Consider the following 19,364-nt stretch of genomic DNA (forward strand, 5'->3'; position numbering starts at 1 on the left):
GTGAGCAGGGGCTATTCTTCGTTGCAGTGCGCGGGCTTCTCATTGCGGTGGCTTCTCTTGTTGCAGAGCACAGGCTCTAGGCGCTCTAGCCGCATGGGCTCAGTAGTTGTGGCGCACGGGCTTAGTTCCTCCGCGGCATATGGGATCTTCCCGGACCAGGGCTCGAACCCGTGTCCCCTGCATTGGCAAGGGGATTCTTAACCACTGCGCCACCAGGGAAGTCCCTGGGACAGCTTTTGAGGACAATTTTACAGTAACTAAAAAAGTGAAACACTTCTAGGTATGTGTCCTACAGGAATACTCACAGCCATGCACAAACTTGTATGACAGGCCTGATCATCATAGAATGAATTGTAACAGTGAAAAAAGTGGGCAGAGCCCAGGTGTCCGTTAACAGAAGTTGATTAAATCCATCACGGCATGGCCACATAACAGCTGTCCCTCTGGCCACTTAAAAAGATAAGGTAGAGCCATGTGTAGTGGTGTGGAAAAATGCCCACTAGCTCTTGTTACATGAGAAAAGCAAGTTGCAGAAGTACATGTATCATAGCATACCTTTGGGTAAAAAAGAAAGAAATGCGGAGGATGGGGGAGGTATTGTATGTATGATGTGTATGTGTGTGTGTGTAACACAAGCATTAGTCTCCGCTCTTCAAGGGTCACCTCCCTCTGGAACATTTGGGGACAAGAAGAATGTGTGTCTTATTGGTGACTACTGAGTCATCTACCTTGGTCCGCACTCCACCCTCCCTGCCATTTCCAGACGAGACCTCATCTCGGAAGGCCCTTGCACAGGGCTGTCGGGGAAAGACCATAGGGCATGCTGGGCCCCCTTTCCATCACCTCCCTCCCCCAGGCTCCTGCCACCATGCAGGCTTATGTGTGTTGGGCTTTCCTGGAGAGCTGGAGCAACCACAGGAGACGAATTCAATGAGGACAGGAAAACCTCAAACTGTCCCCTAATTATAAACTTTTTCTCAAGTATGTTTTTGAAACTGAGAATGGTGCTCCTAAGGGTGACCCCTAATCCTTGACCGGACCTGGAGCCTCCCGTGGTCTACATGTGCCGAGCTGGGTCTTCGGGGGAACATACATGTGGGAAATACTCACTTCTACAGTCTGAGGGCAAAGCACCAAGAAGGGAAACCCACAAGGGAATTCCCTTAGAGGCACCCCCGGTTCCCAGCCTTGCTCCCCTGTCTTCGGGACTGCCTTTGGCTTTCTTTAACATGTTTTTCCTCTTTATTCATAGCCTTCAGAATTATCATCAAATGGCTAATATTCCATATTGCTATGACGTATTAAATTGTTTCCCTAATGTTGGTCACTTGGAGTATTTCTGAATTTTCTGTATTGCAATGAACATCTTCATGCATGGAGATTTGGGCTTATTTTGAATTTTAAGAGTGAAATTACTCGATCAAGGAATATAATACAAATGTCTCTATTGTTCCTACTAAAGACTGCCAAATTGCTTCCAAAACAGAGTTACTCTGATTTGTAATACTACCAACACCAACTGAATCTATAAGTTCCAGTATAATCTTGTCAACACTGTTTTTTTTTTCTTTCAGTTGACTAAGTTAGAAGATTATAAATGGTATCTCAAAGCTGTCTTCCCTGTTTTTCTCCTTACTAGCAAGGGTGGAGTTCAGATTTTCAAAACGTTTGTGTTAAAGGCGTCCTAAGCTATAGTCACGTGTGCTTTTTCTTCTCCACCCAGTTAGATCATAAGAAATAGCATTAATAATGATGATAACAATTATAACAAGAACTATAATTCCATAGGTCTTTGGAGCACTTTATAGTTTACAGACTTTTACAACCAGTATCTTATTTTATTCTGCCAGTAGGCAAGGCAAGGCAAAGACTCCCCCCGCCCCCTCCATTTATAGATGAAACAGTTGAAGCTTGCAGGGTATGCTTGGCTTGAGAAACAGAAGCCTACCAGCGTTAACTTAAATCATCAGGGGGTTATTCAAAGATCGCAGAGAAATTGCTCAGTTTCTCTCTCTCCGGGACCACATGATTGCTTCTCTCTGCTTCTCTCCATGAGTTGCACCCTCCTCTCTCTTCTTTGCTTCTTTATCAGCATCCATAAGACTGATAATAGCTGCATCCAGGCTCTGCATCCTTTCGGCTCAGGCTCCAGCATCTCATCGGTCTCTGCCCCTCGGTTCATCATCTTTCAGGAGAGACTCTGGGCCTCCCAGTCTCCCAGATGGGTTTCCCTCTGCTCAGGTGTCCATCCCGGGTGGGGAACAGAGTGAGGGACAGGCCATGTGGTACAAACAGAGGTGCTGGGGCTGAAGGCACTATTAGAAGGGTGTGGAAGGGAAGCAGAGATGATAGGCTTTGAATACAGCACTTGCTAAAAGCTGCTCCATGTGTGATCCTCTGGGCCTGGCTAGACAATAACAATAACGATATGCCAGTAAGAACAGTCGCCAAGGTCTGCAGAGACTTCTTGGAGAAAACCCTCCCAAAGGCACAGAGGAGATGGTCTCTTTTCTCTCTAGCCACACCCTGCAACCTCCCCCCAGGCCTCAGTCGGGCTCTGCCCACCACCCTGGCCAGGAGATACCTTACTAGGCAGATCTCCGAAAGCCTGGTGTCTGAGGAAGAGGGCAGCAGGGGCTTCTCCTGGCCCTGCCCAGCCAGCCGAGGCCCTCCTTCCCCTCTGCAGGTGCGGATCTGGGAGATCCCCGAGGGCGGGCTGAAGCGCAACATGACGGAGGCTCTTCTGGAACTGCATGGGCACAGCCGGCGCGTGGGGCTGGTCGAGTGGCACCCTACCACCAACAACATCCTGTTCAGTGCTGGCTATGACTACAAGGTGGGCAGCCGGTGGGCACTGTGGCCAGAGCCGACTCAGCGGGGAAGTGGAGGGAGAGAGAAGGGCACTCTGGGGGGCCTGTAGGGAGCACTGTTACTTTCCCGAGCCTGTTAACCAGTACTGTCACATCCATTCATTCGCTCATTCAACAACACAGCTGAGCATCTTCTGTGCGCCTGTCATTCCTGGGGTTCACAGAGGCTGGAGGCATCTTTACTGCCTTCTCCGGCACTGATACATTGGAGAAGAATGCCCACTCCCTGCCCACACTCTCTACCTGGCCACTTCTTAACCAGGAAGTGGCTGCTGCCCTCCTAGTAGGAAAAAGAAGCATCCAAAGCTGCTGGTGGGGAGAATGGAGCCCCAGCCCCTACCCCCAGGCTTGCCCTCAAAAGAGGTGTGCCAGCCAGTGGAACCTGGCCAGGAACACTCACCCTTCTTGCTAGAAGCAGAAACTGAGCCCAGGCTGGGGCTGGGATCTGCCCAAGGATAGTTGTGGATTTGTGTGACAGGGACGCATCAGCCTTTGATATAGAACCCACCGACACCATCCCGCATCCCAGCACATCCAACCCTGCGTGGGGCGTCTCTCCCGGGGCCATCGGGTGCAGACTGGGGACAGCCGCCCCGTGCCGGCAGCAGCAGGGCTGAGCCCGCCTCCTGTGTGTCCGCCCTCCCAGGTCCTCATCTGGAACCTGGATGTGGGCGAACCGGTGAAGATGATAGACTGCCACTCGGACGTGATCCTCTGCATGTCCTTCAACACTGACGGCAGCCTGCTTACCACCACGTGCAAGGACAAGAAGCTGCGTGTGATCGAGCCCCGCTCCGGCCGCGTTCTGCAGGTGAAGCCCCGCATCTTTCTTGAGGGGAAGGAAAGGTATTGGGACCCGGGGCTCTGCCTTCAGCCAGCCCTGGAGGGAAAGGCTGTGCCAGCTCCCCTCTCCCGAGCACCTGGCCTGCACCTCTGGGGACCACCCCATCTGTTCTGGGCCCTTCTCTGCTCATAGGAGCCCTGCCTTGTTCTGGAAGCGGAGGGACCTCAGTAGCCTTCCCACAGACTCCACCCCTCTCCCCAGATGGGATTCTTCTGCCTGCTCTGGGGGCCAAACTGGTAACCGCCTTCAGCGCATGAATCCCTGGGTGTTGACCATCTTAGGCACAGGAGGAGGGGACTTTGGACTCACTGCCCAGCCACCTGCATGGGACGAGCCTGGAGAAAGGGGCTCGGGGTGCCAGTCCCAGGAACAGCTCCAAGAGGGGAGGTGGATGGTGAACTTCGCTCCAGTTTTGGTCTTTGACTCTGGGTCTTAACTCTGAGGAAGGGATTAGATGTCATTTGGGAGGAAGAAATTTACATTTCTTGAGCACCTACTGCGTGCCAGTCATGGCGCTAGATGGGATGGAAGATTTGGATGAAATCTGAGGTTTACCTCCTAACACAAGAAAGATTGGTGCGTGACCTGGTTGCGTTTATCTTGGAAAAAGCCAATATTGCAGGACCAGAATGTCATCTACTACTACTACTACAACAAACAATAATCACCATGGTTATTAGTGTCATTAGTATTAGCCACCATTTACTCAGGGCTCATTGTGTGGCATGCACCGTGCCAGGGGCTCCCCATCGTCCCTTCATTTAATCCTCTGAGGTGGGTACTGTTACTCTTCCCATTTCCCACATGGAAACGCTGCCCCTTGGAGAGGGGCTGACCTGAATCTCACAGTTACAGGAGGAGCTAGAATTCAAACCCTGACAGTTGGACCCCAGAGCCCATGGCAAGCAGAAAAGATGTAAGAGAGCAGAGACCCCAACCTCCTTCTCACAGCTGTGGACACGTGCCCAGAGAGGGTGAGGGACTCCTCCAGGGTTACACTTTTTCGGCAGAACTTGGAACTAAAATCCAGAGCAAGTGACGCCAGCCTGGGTCTCTGCACTGCTCCACCAGCCTCTGGTTCCTGCCTCATGCTGACTCATCCTGGCAAAGGGCCGCCATGTGTTAGGAGGAAAAGGAGGTGTCATGAGTCCAGAGGCAGGAGAGAAGGCAGAGGACGGCCCAGTTAGAAGGAGCCCCCGGTGAAGTGAGTCACCCCGCAGTGAACCGGCCTGAGTCCCCGGCCTCCTGAGCCTCGAGCGCCCGATCCTCAGAGAGTCCTTGCAGTAGAACTGTCCTTGTGACAGTTCAGAGATGCCTTGGAGAGAGCACCTGGCACCCAGCCCAGCTCAGGCCCTGCCTGGGACTTGGTCCAGTTAGTTCCCTCCTTCCCCATCCCCCATCCGCTCTGGGACCTGGCAGCGAGGCCTGGTTTCTTGGTCCCCAGCCTCCATTTCTCCACAGCACCTGTAGTCGTTTCCTGCGGCTGCTGTGACAAACTACCACAAGCGGCATGCCTTACAACAATGGAAATTGATCCTCTCACAGTTCTGGAGGCCGGAAGTCTGGCTCCCTCCGGCGGCTCTAGGGGAGAAGGCTTCCTGGTCTCTTATGGCTTCTGGTGGCTTCCTTGGCTTGTGGCCTCACCTCTCCAACCTCTGCCTCCATGGTCACACTGCCTTCTCCTTTCTGCGTCTGTGGAATCTCCCTTTGCCTCTCTCTTCTAAATAAGGACCCTTGCGATGGCATTTAGGGCCCCTGTGGATGACCCAGAGGTTCCGGGGATTAGGACATGGACGTATGTTTGGGGGCCACCAGGCAGCCCAGTCCAGTACCCTAGTGTCTGGGGCCTGGCTCACCAGCTCTCTGTCCCTGCCAGGAGGCGAACTGCAAAAACCACAGAGTGAACCGGGTGGTCTTCCTGGGAAACATGAAGCGGCTTCTCACGACGGGGGTCTCCAGGTGGAACACGAGACAGATCGCCCTCTGGGACCAGGTCAGCCGCAGGGAGGCCAGAGCGGGTGGGGCAACATCAAAGCGTTGTTACTCCGGGGGCTTTGCTGGGATTGGGGAAGGCGAGGTGCCATCCTGCCTGGATACGGGCTGATACCGGCCCCCGGCCTGCAGGAGGACCTGTCCATGCCCCTGATCGAGGAGGAAATCGATGGGCTCTCCGGCCTCCTGTTCCCCTTCTACGACGCTGACACACACATGCTCTACCTGGCTGGAAAGGTAGGAGAAGGTGGGGGAGGGACAGGGACAGCCTGGGGGAGACCCCTGCCCCCACTGGGCCCCCGCTCCTGCCCTACCTCCCAAGAAGAGCCTAACCTCTCTTCCCTTCCCCTGACCCAACATGGGTCTTACCCTCCTCCATCAAAACCTACCCTCAAGTCGGACACTCATTCTGCTGAGGTGTCAGTGACTGAGAATTCCTTCAGGGGTGGATTGGAGTGGGGTTTTACTTGGGAATAAGGATCAGAGCCTCACGTGAATCATCCCTAATGATGGGATTGGAGGCACCTGCCAGGATATCTTGTTAGAAAGTCTGTCTATAGGCCCGTGACCGTGCACGCACACACACAGCACCCGACCTCCACCCCACCACCCCCAGCAAGTCCCCTACGGCAGCCCCACTGGGGGCCTAGAGGCCAGGCCTCCCTGGTGTTTTGACCATCTCGGAGTCATGGCAGAGGCTCTTTTCAGCAGCCCGCTGGACCAGGACCTGCTGAGCCCGCCCCTTCCTCTCTTCCTTCCTCACCTCCCTCCCCACACCCGGCCCCTAGGGAGATGGAAACATCAGGTACTACGAGATCAGCACCGAGAAGCCCTACCTGAGTTACCTCATGGAGTTCCGCTCCCCAGCCCCGCAGAAAGGCCTCGGTAAGGGGGTCCGGGGGCTCTCGCGGTTGTTAGGCTGCAGAAGGAGAGACTGGAATTTGGCTCTTGGGCCACCCTGCCCCCAAAATGAAAAGTCAGACTCAGGAGGCCACGGCTCATGGGCAGGTCAGACTAGAACCTCTGGGTGCTGCCCTGTGAAGGTCAGCCTGCCCTTCTTCAGCCAGCCTGAAGACCGGCTCCGTCAGCCCGTGGTGCTTGGTGTCTCCCGCCATCTCTGGCCATCAGCAGCCTGCAGGGGTGTGCGCGGTACCTCCATTCCCATTTGCAGATGGGGAGGCCAAAGCCCGTTGTTGTTCTGACATGGTGGGAGGAGGTTCAGTAACTAAAGGTCAGAATGGGGTCCAGGAGCAGGTCCCTTCCTGAAGCCTCTGGGAAGTCAGGACCCTCAGTCCCCCAGAGCAGCTCTGTCCCTGCCTGAGAAGACAAGAGGAATTCCAGGGTGTCCCCCTCACTGCATCCCCAGGTTCTCAGGCAAATCCCATAGAGGGCTCCAGGATTGAGGAGTGTAGTGAGTCCGTCTTTCACGCCCCACACTCTCCCACCACTAAAGCCTTACAATGAAATCTTCATGCCCAGTGACTCACACTGGCCATGCGTCCGATTCAGCAGTCCCCCATTTGGGGTCCAAATCACCCAGGGGAAGAAATCTCTTCAGGGGCTCTGTTCCCTCCTCTCCTTAGAATTTGAGTCTGGCTTTGTCCCTCTGAGGATCTGGGATTATGGACACGGCCTGAGGGCCAGCTTCAGAGACATCAGGGCTGGAGGGGCCCAAGGACCCCTCTCAGGGACCAACAGCAAAATGGAGACCCAGAGATATGCCTGAGGTCCGAATGACCATTTCACTGACTTCACCCTTCCCCAGGGCTCTGTCATCCCCACCTCCCTCACTGTCACCCCATCATCAAATAGTATAACAAGCAGCGTGGACTTTGGAGTCCAAGCTAGGTTTATATTCTGATTCAACTGTGTCCTTAACCCCTCTGAGTCTCAGTTTCCTCGTCTGTAAAATGGGTATAATTAAACCTGCCTTGAAGGGCTGTTGTAAAGCTTAGAGATCATGTATACAAAACACCTGGCAGAGTACCTGGCTCCTCCTGCTCCTACTATAGATTTGGGGCCTTTGAGAACTGGAAGGGGCTGCAGAACTATTTGAATCTAATCCATTCTTTTTACAGATGAGACTGTTGAGGGTCAGAGGGGAAGGGGCTTTTGCCCGAGGTCACACAGTGTTGTCACTGTATAAGCCACAGAGACCATCACCATGGTCATTCATGGTGACGTAGTTGAATGTCATTTGTTGAATGACTACATGTATTCATGTAGTCATTCAACAAACATGTACTGGGTACCAGTTGTGTGCCAGACCCTGGACTGTGCCAGACCCTGGACTAGTCCAAGGGTAAAGTGATAAATAAAACAGAACACAGCCTCACTCACATCCCACTGAGGGACAGACAGACAGTAAATAAGTGAGGAAAGTACTGGATGGTAGTAAGTTCTAAGAAGAGAATCAAATGGGATAATAGAACAGAGAGTGACGGGGGCTGTTTTAGACCAGGTGGTCGGGGGGAAGCCTTGCTGTGGAGGTGACATTTTAAACTGAGATCCAAAAGGCAGGAAAGGAGAAGAGTAGTGCCAGCAGAAAGAACAGTTAGTGCAAAGGCCCTGAGGCCAGAAAGAGCCTGGCATGTTCTAGCAGCAGAAGGGAGGTCAGTGTGGCTAAGCATAAACATGCAGAAGATGGGTAAGTGTTAGGGGATTAAGCTGGAGAGGTGTGCAGGGGCCAGATCCCATGGGATGCATTAGACAGGGTATATTAGCGTTCTCCAGAGAAACAACCAAGTATATTTATAAAAGGGGAATTGCAAGGATTTGGTTCACGTGATTATGGAGGCTGAGAAGTCTCACGATCTTCCCTCTGCAAGTTGGAGGCCCAGGAAAGCCGGTGGTGTAATCCAGCTCAAGTCTGAAGGCCTGAGACCCGAGGGAGCCGATGGTGTGAATCCCAGTCCAAGGGCAGGGGATGAGACGAGATGTCCCAGCTCAAGCAGCGAGGCAGGGAAAAAAGGGCAAATTCCTCCTTCCTCTGGCCTTTGTTCTATTCAGTCCTGCGATGGATTGGAAGATGCCCACCCACATTGGGGAGGGCCCTGTACTTTACTGAGCCCACTGACATTAACCATCACCCAGGGGAAGGAGTTGGGGTTTCACCGGGAACTCGTAGAATTTTCTTTTTCTTGGGTGGATGGGTAGGTGGGAGTGGGACAGTGTGATGTGATCTGAAAGGTTGGTTTAAGATTGCTCTGGCTTCTGTAGGGAGAATGGATCTTGAAAGGGCAGGAGGAAGGCAGAGAGACCAGTTAGGAGGCCACGGTGGACTTCTAGGCAAGAGAGGATGGTAACTAGGGGGATGGCGTGGGGGTGAGGAGATGAGGATGGATCCAGGAGATGTTTAGAAAGTTGGGTCAGCAGGACGTGGGGAGGAGAGGAGGGAGGGGGGACTGAGGATAGCTATTTCTCCTCGTCCTCCTCACCTGTGGCCACTGTTGAGCATTTGCCATGAGCCAGGCACTTTTCATAGGTTCCAAGTGGCTTTGTCACTCACCCCGGGCAGGTCACATAGCTCCTAGGTGGCAGAGCCAGGATTCAAACCCAAGTCTGCTGGCTTCACTTGGTACCATGATGCCACTTCCCTCCAGCTCCTGGAATTCCCTTCTCTGGAAGAGCGGCCTTCCGTTCCAGCCGAGGAGAGGTAGAACCTTAACTCACATTCACATCATGGAGAAAGAAACTAATGTCATCTGTGCTCATCACTGCCGGGCACTTAACAAGCATCTTCGCACTCAGTGCCCCGACCATCTCATGAGGGGCCACTACTGGACTCCTCTAGGCAACCAGGGAAGCTGGAGCTCAGAGAGCAGTGATTTGCCCAAGGACTCCCTGCCAGAAAGAGGGGAGAGTCGGGATTCAGACCCAGGATTCTGTCCCACCCCAAAGCTTGTGTTCCTAACCCCACACTGCACTGCTGCCCCAGCCAGTGTTCAGCAGATGCAGCTGTTGAAGATGTTGTATCTGGTGCCCACGCAGACATACATGCACACACGCACCCCTGTCGATCCTATAAGACACATGACGGAACGGCAGTCTTGGGCTGCGTTTAAACCTCCGGGGTGCACGGGGAAAGCTTTCTCCCTCCTTCTTTCTCTCTGAAGACTGGGGGGCACAGAGGCTTCGGGAAACCAGTTCATTTCAGAAGGTGATGGTCTCTGTGGCTTATACAGTGACAACACTGTGTGACCTCGGGCAGAAACCCCTTCCCCTCTGACCCTCAAGAGTCTCATCTGTAAAAAGAATGGATTAGATTCAAATAGTTCTGCAACCCCTTCCAGTTCTCAAAGGCCCCGGATCTATAGCGTGCCCCTTGGTGAGGCAGGTCCAGCCCACGGGGCTTATTTACCACCCAGAGACAGAGCCTGACTCAGGAAGCCCCCAGCCCCCTCCTGTCTACTGCATAGGTCATTGCCTCCAAACCTAGTGCCCTCCACCTGTGCCTTTCCCCTGGCCAAGGTCATCAGGAGGGAGGGGCGCTGAGGGGTATTCCCGGGACCCCATGTAGCCGTATGTACGCCTGTCCACAGGGGTTATGCCCAAGCACGGGCTGGATGTGTCTGCCTGCGAGGTGTTCCGATTCTACAAGCTGGTGACTCTCAAGGGCCTGATTGAGCCTATCTCCATGATCGTGCCCCGGAGGGTGAGTGGGGCTGGGCTGGCTCCAAAGGGCCCCTGGCATTGAAGCCTAGCTTTACTCGCCACTGACTGTAAGCCTGGCGGAGCCCGGAAGAAGGAGCCCTTTTCCTGTGGATTGGGGTGGGGGATGAGGGCCGCTCCAAGGTGAGGACAGTTTGGCTGGCTACGGAAGGCAAGGTGGGAATTCCAAATGGGAGACACTGTGAGTACAAAGGCCGGAGGCAGGGCAGCAGGTGTGCGGTTGGACTTCAGCAAAGGAGAGGATCTGACTGGAGAGCAGGGGCTTTCTCAGCAGCCCCCCATCTGTCCACTCTTCTGCTTCCCCCACTGCAGTCGGATTCCTACCAGGAAGACATTTACCCCATGACGCCGGGCACAGAGCCAGCTCTGACCCCCGATGAGTGGCTGGGAGGCATCAACCGAGGTACCGCAAGGGGTGGGCTTCCCAGAAGAGGCTAGGAGACTGCAACCTCGGCATTCGATCTAGCCCACCCCCTTCCCCTTGCATATCCTCCTCATTGAACTTGCCCTCACACTCAGCCGACTGTCGGGCGTGGTGTTAAGTGAGAGCCACCATCGCTTGACAGTCCATGGAATTGTCAGTGAGAACACATCCCTCGCCTTTCTTAGATCCTGTGCTGATGTCTTTGAAAGAAGGCTATAAGAAGTCCCCCAAAATGGTATTCAAGGCTCCCATCAAAGAAAAGAAGAGCGTTGTGGTCAACGGAATAGATTTATTAGAAAATGTCCCACCCAGGACAGAGAATGAGGTAAGGAATATAAGTTATTGCTGCCACACATCCTGGCAGAGCGAGACCTTTGCATTTCAATTATGGGCTTCAGGCCTTTAAGCTAGCTCCGTTCTGAGGCATTTTTCTTTCTCTGACAAATACCATAAGTAGCCTGCTGTTGGCTTCCATTGCCTCTGACCCCAATAACTAGAGGCTGGGCTATGGTAGGGATATTGATGCCCCTCAAACCCGCGAACCCAGAGTTACGTGTCCCCTCGTGAATCCATTTCAGAATGTCGCTGTCATCTGGAGTTATAAATTCCTGGCTCATGGGGAAAGCCAGCCTCATGCATTACAGCACTGCTTTCCTCCCTGGCATGGCAGCAGCAGCGGGGTCTGATGATTTCCTGTTTTTGTGGAAGAGGCTGTGTGTTGATGAAAGTACTCTTTGTACCATTTGGAAAGGGAGCAGCTCATCAGGGCTAACCGGAGCTGGGCCTCGTCCACGCCCCCCAGAGGCCTCTCCTTCCAGCCACACCCTCGGTCCCTGGCACCAGCGTAGTTCAGCTCAGCCAGGATACACGGAATGCCCACCGTGTGCCAGGCACTGGGCTTGATGCAGCTGCAGTGGAGATGGCTGCAGGGACCCACCTGCATTTGGATCCTGGCTCTCTCATTTCCTGGCTGTGCCTGAACATGTTTCCTGACTTTCCTAAGTCCATTTCCTCACGGTAAAATGGGGATATGAAATGCTGTGAGCATTAAAGAGACCATTGCTAAGTATCTAGCACTCTTCCTGCTCACATTAAATGCATAAAGAGGCTAACTGTATTAGCTCTCGATTACCATGTAACAAATTACCCCAAGACTTAGGGACTTAAACCCCAAACATTTATTATCTCATAGTATCTGTGGGTGCCCACGGCTTGAGGTCTCTCATGAGGGTGTGAACTGTCAGCCAGGGCTGCATTCACATCTGAAGACTCACCTGTGGAAGGATCTGCTTCCAGGTTCACTCACTTGGTTGCTGGCAAGACTTATTTCCTCACAGGTCATTGGACTAAGGGTCTCAGTCCCTCAAGGGCTGTCGGCCAGATGCCTTCCTCAGGTCCTTGCCATATGGACCTCTCCACAGGGCTGCTCACAGCATGGCAGTGAGGAAGGGAGGGTGTCCAAGATGGAAGCCACAGTCTTTTTGTCAACTCCCCTTGCAAATGACATACCATCATGTCTGCCATATTCTATTCATTTGAAGCAAGTTACTAGGTCCCGTCTACCCATGAAAGGAGAGGATAACATGGGGCCATCTTACAGGCTCTCTTGTCACACCAACTTATAATTATCGCTGTTATTCATAAAAGTAAGACCATTCCTAACCTCTGGGACCTCACAGTCTTAAAGGTGAAATTGGCAGGTAAATTGATAATTGCTATAAAATATGTTTATGTGCCATTACAGAGGGATGTTCAGATTTCTAAGGCTGGATGAGACCGTGTGATCAATGGGATTTGCTTCAAAATAATCACGAGGAGGGTGGTACAGGGGAAGTAGGTAAGAGTAAAGCCGAAGCAAGAGTGGTCACATGGGGACTTCCCTGGTGGTCCAGCAGTTAAGACTCCGTGCTTCCAGTGCAGGGGGTGCAGGTTCGATTCCTGGTCAGGGAACTAAGATCCCTCATGCGATGTGAAACGGCCAAAAAGTAAAAAAAAAGAAGAAGAGTGGTCACATGTTATTTGCTGAAGTTGGATGATGGGTACTTGTTTTTGTTTTCCATTTAAAAAAAAATTTTTTTTTTCTTTAAGTACCTTGAAAAGGTAGACATAGTTGAATTGCTGCGATAGCCCAGGGCCATAACAAGAACCTGAAGTTGGTTCTAGTACTGGATGTGGAGAAGGCAGGGTGAATAGCAGTTACAGTGAGTAACCTTTAGCTATGGACTTGTCTATATCAATCAGAATGGAGGACCTGGAGAAATATTTTAAAGGGTCTCTGAGCAGACAACACAGATGCCACAATCTCTCTACACTACAGCCTGGATACTTTGCTTGTTGGGAAAAAAAATTTGCTCAGAGCCTGTTACTCTGGTTTTGCCCACAATTTTAATCATCACAGAAGACTGGAAGCAACCAATGAGATAATGGGGCTGTGAACAGTAGACACATTGGTCTAAGTGTGAAGAGACAACAGGTAGCTTGACACAGGGGAGAAGACATCATTGTACGGCTCTGTAATTTTATTAAAACTCACTGAATTGACTTAAAATAAGTGAAATTTATGGTACATGAATTACACTTCAGTAAATCTGTTTTTTAAACAAAAGCGGATCCAGAAAATTATACAGAGAAACTTTGAGAACTTGGAAGGCACAGGAGTGTGTAGAATCACTTAGTGCAGGGCAAACACCATAGCATCCCTCTGAACAGATGTAACCAGGACTGGTTTGTTGGTTAATAAAAAAACAAAGTCAGTTAAAGGAAAGAATCACAAAAATGATATATATATATATTCTTTAAACAATTTATTTTCATTTAAAATATAAAACATATACATTCATTCCACACGTTTTGATGTAGGACCAAGACCTTTTCTTTGAGGACGTCTCAGTTGGGATCTGCTATGTCTTTGTCAAATAAATCACACTTTAACTCCAGTTTCCAGTTTCAGTTTCTTTTAGGTGAACTTAAAATCAATCTGAAAACAAAGCGCTTGTTTTTTCAAAGTTTTCCCCGTTTTTTTTTTTTTTTTTTTTTAATATTTATTTATTTATTTGGCTGCTCCGGGTCTTAGTTATGGCATGTGGGATCTTCGCTGCGGCATGTGAACTCTTAGTTGTGGTGTGTGGGATCTAGCTCCCTGACCAGGGATTGAACCCAGGCCCCCTGCATTGGGAGCGTGGAGTCTTAGCCACTGGACCACCAGGGAAGTCCCCCGGGTTTTTTTTTTAAGACAGGTTTATTGAGGTGTAATTGACCTACGGTAAAATTCATCCTTTGTAGTGTACAGTTCCATGAGTTTTGACATATGCCTACAGCTGTGTAACCACTACCATACAATCAAGATATAGAATATTCCCCAATCTTTCATGTGTATATCATCCACACCTAATTCAGTAACAACTTTCTTAGCACCCCCTTCTTCAGGATTCTCGAATGCATTCAACTTAGTTTTTATAGAAACAGCAACTCTCTTTTTGTATTCCTATTTCATCAGTTTATGTCATATTTAATTAAACTATGCAATCATTATACAAAAACAGATGCAACTCACACTAGGCTGTTTGAGGACCAGCACGACTGCTTGTTGGTAACTTTCAGCTCAAGTGTGTGGGGTCCTCCAGGAGCCTGTGGAGGCTGTGTTTTGCGGGCGTCAGTCAGTCTGTTTTATGGAAGAAATGGAGAGGCTGGTTAATCCAGGGAGACATCTAAGCGAGGGTCTGTCAGATGCCCATGCTTTGCTCATGGCCACTCCAGCGATGGCTGGTGCAGACTTTGGTGCGCTGTGCTAGCCCCCTGTCAGCAGGAAAAAAAGCTGGATTCCATTCTGTATCCCGAGCTTCGTTAAGAAGAGAAGGATGCAAAACATTTTAGAAAGCTTTCTATTCCGAGTGGTAGGTAAATGAAGTATTCGGTTTGAAGCCCTAAAAGGGTGAGCTTGGGTTATTTGGAAAACTGGCCTGTGTGGACTCATCCCTTCCTCAGTGACCCTGGATCAGTGCCCGAGGCGGGTCTGCATATGCCAGAGCTTTTCTTCTCTGCCTCACGGTGCGGACTGGGGGTGGACGTGGGTGGGAGCCATGAGCTGAATCTGGAGAAAGGAGAGCGGCAGTGACCTGAGTCACCTGGGACACCGGAACGGGGGAGGGGTGGGAGGCCTGGGCCAGGAGGACAGCGGCTGCAAGGGGCATGGGGGTGGAGTTGGGGGTCTGGATGCTCCCTCGAAATGTCACCTTCTCACCTGCTCTCTTCGGCTCACCGGCCCCCTCTCTCACCCACCCCAGCTCCTGCGGATGTTCTTCCGGCAGCAGGATGAGATTCGGAGGTTGAAAGAGGAGCTGGCCCAGAAGGACATCCGCATTCGGCAGCTACAGCTGGAACTGAAAAACTTGCGCAACAGCCCCAAGAACTGTTAGCTCCCCGGCTGAGCTGCTTTCTAAGCTGAACTCTCCGTTGTTTCTACTCGTCCCTTAACTTCCCCTTCTCCGGTGACCTCAGAGACAGAGCCAGGACTGGAGCTGGGGGAGCGCCTGAGGACCCCACCTGCCACCTCAAGAACTGGAAGCTGACCTTTGACCTCTCGACTTCATGCTAACAAAAGCCCCCAGCCTCTCCCGGAGACCCAGGCTGGCAGTCCCTTCCCCTGCCACCCCAGGAGCCTCGGCTTCCCCTTGGCTGGCAAAGACCTCGGACTCCCCGAGGGGTGCCCTCAATGGACCAGGGAGCGGAGGGGGAAGCCAGGACCTCAGGAGACTTAGAGGTTGAACTTTTCCCCTGCAAAGGGGGCTGCCAGGACATCTCCGTGATCCCTGCTGGGGCTCACAGCGGCCCTGATGGACGCACAGTAAGGGCTGGATTGCCGACATCTGCTGTCCTCCCTCCCATCCACCACCTCCCTCTCCCCCGGCAGCCCTGGAAGCCCACTCACCTGACAAGGGTTGCAAGCAGCCCAGCTCCTTCCTGGCTCTTGCCCCCTCTCTCTTATCTTCAGGGAATTAAGAGGATCGCTCGCCAAGGCCAGAATGCCCCCTTGCTTTCCCCTGATGCTCTTCAAAGCTCTGGCAACACCCTTCTCCCATTGACTTTGTGAAGCAGGCAGGGTAGGGAATCGTGTCTCCATTTTACAAGTGACAGAACTGAGGGTTGCAGTCGGGTAGTGACTTCACTAAGTCACCCAGCAGATGAACAGTGGGCCCAGGACCAGGACCAGTGGTGTGCAGACCGCAGGCCCGGACCCTTCCCACTGCATCAAGATGCCAATCCCACGGGGGCATCACCAGGGCCCAAGTCTCTGTGGAGGAAGAGGACTGGGAGCCTCCCAACACCAGTAGTGCCAATGTGTCTCACTGCCCGGTCGAGGCTCCTCATACTCGGTGCCCCCATGTCCTCCTGGCCCCCACCCTCTGCTCCCACCCCCCAGGGGACGCCCTCTGAGATGAGGCCTCTTCCTCCTGGAGGCTGAGGCTGAGAAGGGTGGAGCTGGCCCTGGGGCGGCCGAGCAGGGGCCTGATGGCTCCGAGGGCTGCTCCGCGTGCATGTCTCGGCCCTGCTCTCTCAGTCACGGTCAGCCTTACAGTTGTAGGATGACCACAGCCCCTCACGTGGGTGTAGCACTTTAAAGTTTACACAGCCCTTCGACACTTAGGATCCCATCTGAGCCTCACCTCGGCTCCCAGAGGAAGGGAGCATTCTCCCCAGTTTGCAGATAAAGAAACTGAAAAGCAGCCCAAGGTCACAGGACCCTGGGAGATGCCACATTTCACTTGGTCTTCTACAATTTTCTTTTTTTCCTCTTTTTCTCCCTTCATTTGTCACTACCTACGGAGTCCATGAACACTGTTCTTAGAAAAGTCACAGTTTAGGGGTGAGATCTGGCCCGGGCATCAATAACTGGGTGTCCACTCTTCTCTCTCATTAGCTAGGACCTACTAGATGCATTGTGCTTCACACTGCTTGTCCCACGGCCGCCCTGCAGAGCATCCATCCACGGAGGCGGGGCTCCCTAAGCCCCCCCCAGTGACCTGGGCAGGGAAAGCCCCCCGACCCCTCGGGCTTTTCCACCCTTTCGGCCAGCTAAAGCAGGGTCTCCTCACCCCCCAGACCCCGCAGCTAGACTGTGTAAGCTCACATCTCCTCTTCCCCACACTTCTGAAGCTTTTTTTTCTTCCCCACTGACCTTTGTGGTCTTCTGTGATTATTTATGCTGCCTCCTGAGGATACAATTGAAATAAAATGTTTTCAACTAATCAGACCCGGGCACGGCCAGCTCATTTAACCTGGGAGGTCCCTGCTCTTGGTCACCATGGTATCTTGATGGTCAGCTCGCCGGCCACAGCTCCTTTGCTTTAGTGGAACAACAAATCACATGTGTGTCTGCAGATACAATTTCACACTTTCGTCCACCTACAGCAAGGCTTCTGAACCTCAGCACTGTTGACGTACGGCGCCAGATAACTCTTTGCTGTGAGGGCTGTTCTGTGCCCTGTAAGCCGTTTAGCAGTATCCCTGGCCTCCCAGTCGGATGCCACAGCACCCCGAACCCAGTTGTGATAAACAAAAATGTCTCCAGGTATCACCCAGTGGCCGCTGGGGTGTCAGAATCACCCCTAGTTGAGAACCACTGTTCCACAGTTACTCAGTAGGCATCTGCTGTACGTCCAGCCCTGTGTTGGGGTCTGAAGGACACCAGTGTTTCACACTGGAATGGTGCTTTGCAGTTTACAAAGCACTGTTCCACGTATTTGACTCCTTTGATCTTCCCAGCTCTAGGTGGTATGTTCTAACTGTTCCCGTTTTCCAGAAGAGCAGTCAGGTCCAGAGTGTGACATGCTCAAGGTCATTTAGCGGGTGTAACAGAGAAGACACAGGGACGAGGATCTTCTGAGCCCAGAGCCAGAGGAGGCACGTGCTCCCGGTCCTCAGCCAGGCTCAGCGCTGGGCAGGGTGTCTTCTGGGTGGAGGGCTGGGGCCCATCGTGAGACAAGGGGCTGCCAGGCTGCTGGGACACCCTCGCTCTCTCACCCAGCCAGAGTTGTCACGGAGCAGAGTTGACAGGCTGCAAAGTGGACAGACATGTGGCAGTGTGGACAGCACAGGAAACTCAGAAGAGCCAGAGGAAAGCAATGAAAGTCTTAGAAAAAAGGGCAGGAGAGGAAATGATAAAAGGCAGTGGAAGACCAGTGGGTAGAACACTGGGACAGGGAGGGCGTGGTCCAGGCCCAGCTCTGCCTCTGACGGGCTGTGTGACAGGAAGAAATTCACTTCTCCTCTCTGGGCTTCACTTTCTCCATCTATAAAATGAGGGGATAGGGACTACCCTAGCGGTCCAGTGGTTAAGACTCCGTGCTTCCAATGCAGAGGGCATGGGTTCGATCCCTGGTCGGGGAACTAAGATCCCACGTGCCACGCAAAGCAGCAAAAAAAAAAAGAGGGGATAGGAAAATTGGAGGGTCCATTCCTGGTGTAACACTTGAGTTTCCACTACACTAGTACTTGGAAAAATGGGACAGATCCCCAAGACCACCCATTGTCTAGCACGAGTGATACAAACAAGAAGTGTATCAGGAGAAGGGAAGCAGCAGGGTGGCTTCCTACAGGACTTGGGTGCAGAAAAGTACTTTAGCTAAACATGAATTTGAAAAAGACACTCCTGGAGTTTCTGCTGTAGATCAATTCACAGTCCTGGGCTTGAAAGAAATGCTAAGGTCATTGAGAGTTTGGCCTTCGTAAGCTCCTTCTCCGGGGATGCCAAAGAAGGTGGGTGGAGCTGGGTCCTTGACTGAGGCTTCCTCCCACCTGGGCCCAGGGGAGCAGGTGAATGCACAAGGTGATCTGTCTCATGTGTGCCTCTGTCTCACGGGACCCCCAATTCTGAGCCCAACTGGGCAGCTCTTTAATCATCACTTATTATGGCAGATTGTCCAAGGTCAGAGTCGAACGTGGTTTCTCTCCACGCAGCCCATTTCCCCTTTGCATTTGTTGGTGAACCCATCAGTTGCTTGTTGGTTGTCCACGTGTCCTTTAGTTCTTCACATACCAGGACGTACTCCATGCCTCGTCTGTTACGCTGATCCTGCTGACATTTACTGCCTTGCCCACCGCGTTGCTTTGATTATTGTGACCATATAGGAGAACAAGGCCCTCTAGCTCTTTGTACCCCTTCCCACTGCCATGTTCCCCACCAAGTGCTTGCTCCCTTCTTGTCTCCAGGTGAGAACATCTTAGGCTAAACTCCAGACCCTTCTCTTGTATGGAGAGGTCCCTCTGGGGCATGCCTAGAATTCTTGTCTCCCAACCCTCCACATACCAACACCTACCTGGGTTTTCACCTCAGCCTAACACACCCTGAGTGGCTGGATCTACTCAGTACTGGGCACTGGAAACCCAGAGATGGGAAAGAACCAAGCCTGAGGGGCTGCAACCAGTGGTCCATCTATGGGTATCGTGTCACCCAGCAGGACGCGGAGCCCCTGGAGGCTGGAGTGAGTTCCACCCTCTGCCAGGTTCCGTGTGGAACAGGCAGCTGTTAGGGGTTTGCTGACTTCCAGATTCCCTTCAGCCAGCC

General features: G+C 52.3%; 1 protein-coding gene across 3 annotated transcripts in view; it reads left to right on the top strand.

Moving 5' to 3' along the window:
- Positions 1–17,037, top strand: part of CORO2B (coronin 2B) — a 140,406-nt gene extending 123,369 nt beyond the window's left edge. For all 3 annotated transcript variants that reach the window (XM_068554543.1, XM_068554534.1, XM_068554546.1), the window contains exons 4-12: positions 2,687–2,836; positions 3,517–3,681; positions 5,591–5,707; positions 5,839–5,943; positions 6,495–6,591; positions 10,248–10,360; positions 10,690–10,780; positions 10,987–11,126; positions 15,085–17,037. In XM_068554543.1, the coding sequence (XP_068410644.1) occupies positions 2,687–2,836; positions 3,517–3,681; positions 5,591–5,707; positions 5,839–5,943; positions 6,495–6,591; positions 10,248–10,360; positions 10,690–10,780; positions 10,987–11,126; positions 15,085–15,216 (1,110 nt within the window). In that variant the 3' untranslated portion in view covers positions 15,217–17,037. The remainder of the gene's footprint in view (positions 1–2,686; positions 2,837–3,516; positions 3,682–5,590; positions 5,708–5,838; positions 5,944–6,494; positions 6,592–10,247; positions 10,361–10,689; positions 10,781–10,986; positions 11,127–15,084) is intronic.
- The last annotated feature ends 2,327 nt before the right edge of the window (positions 17,038–19,364 follow it).

The sequence above is a fragment of the Eschrichtius robustus genome, chromosome 1 (genome assembly GCF_028021215.1).
Source record: "Eschrichtius robustus isolate mEscRob2 chromosome 1, mEscRob2.pri, whole genome shotgun sequence".
Lineage (NCBI taxonomy): Eukaryota > Metazoa > Chordata > Mammalia > Artiodactyla > Eschrichtiidae > Eschrichtius > Eschrichtius robustus.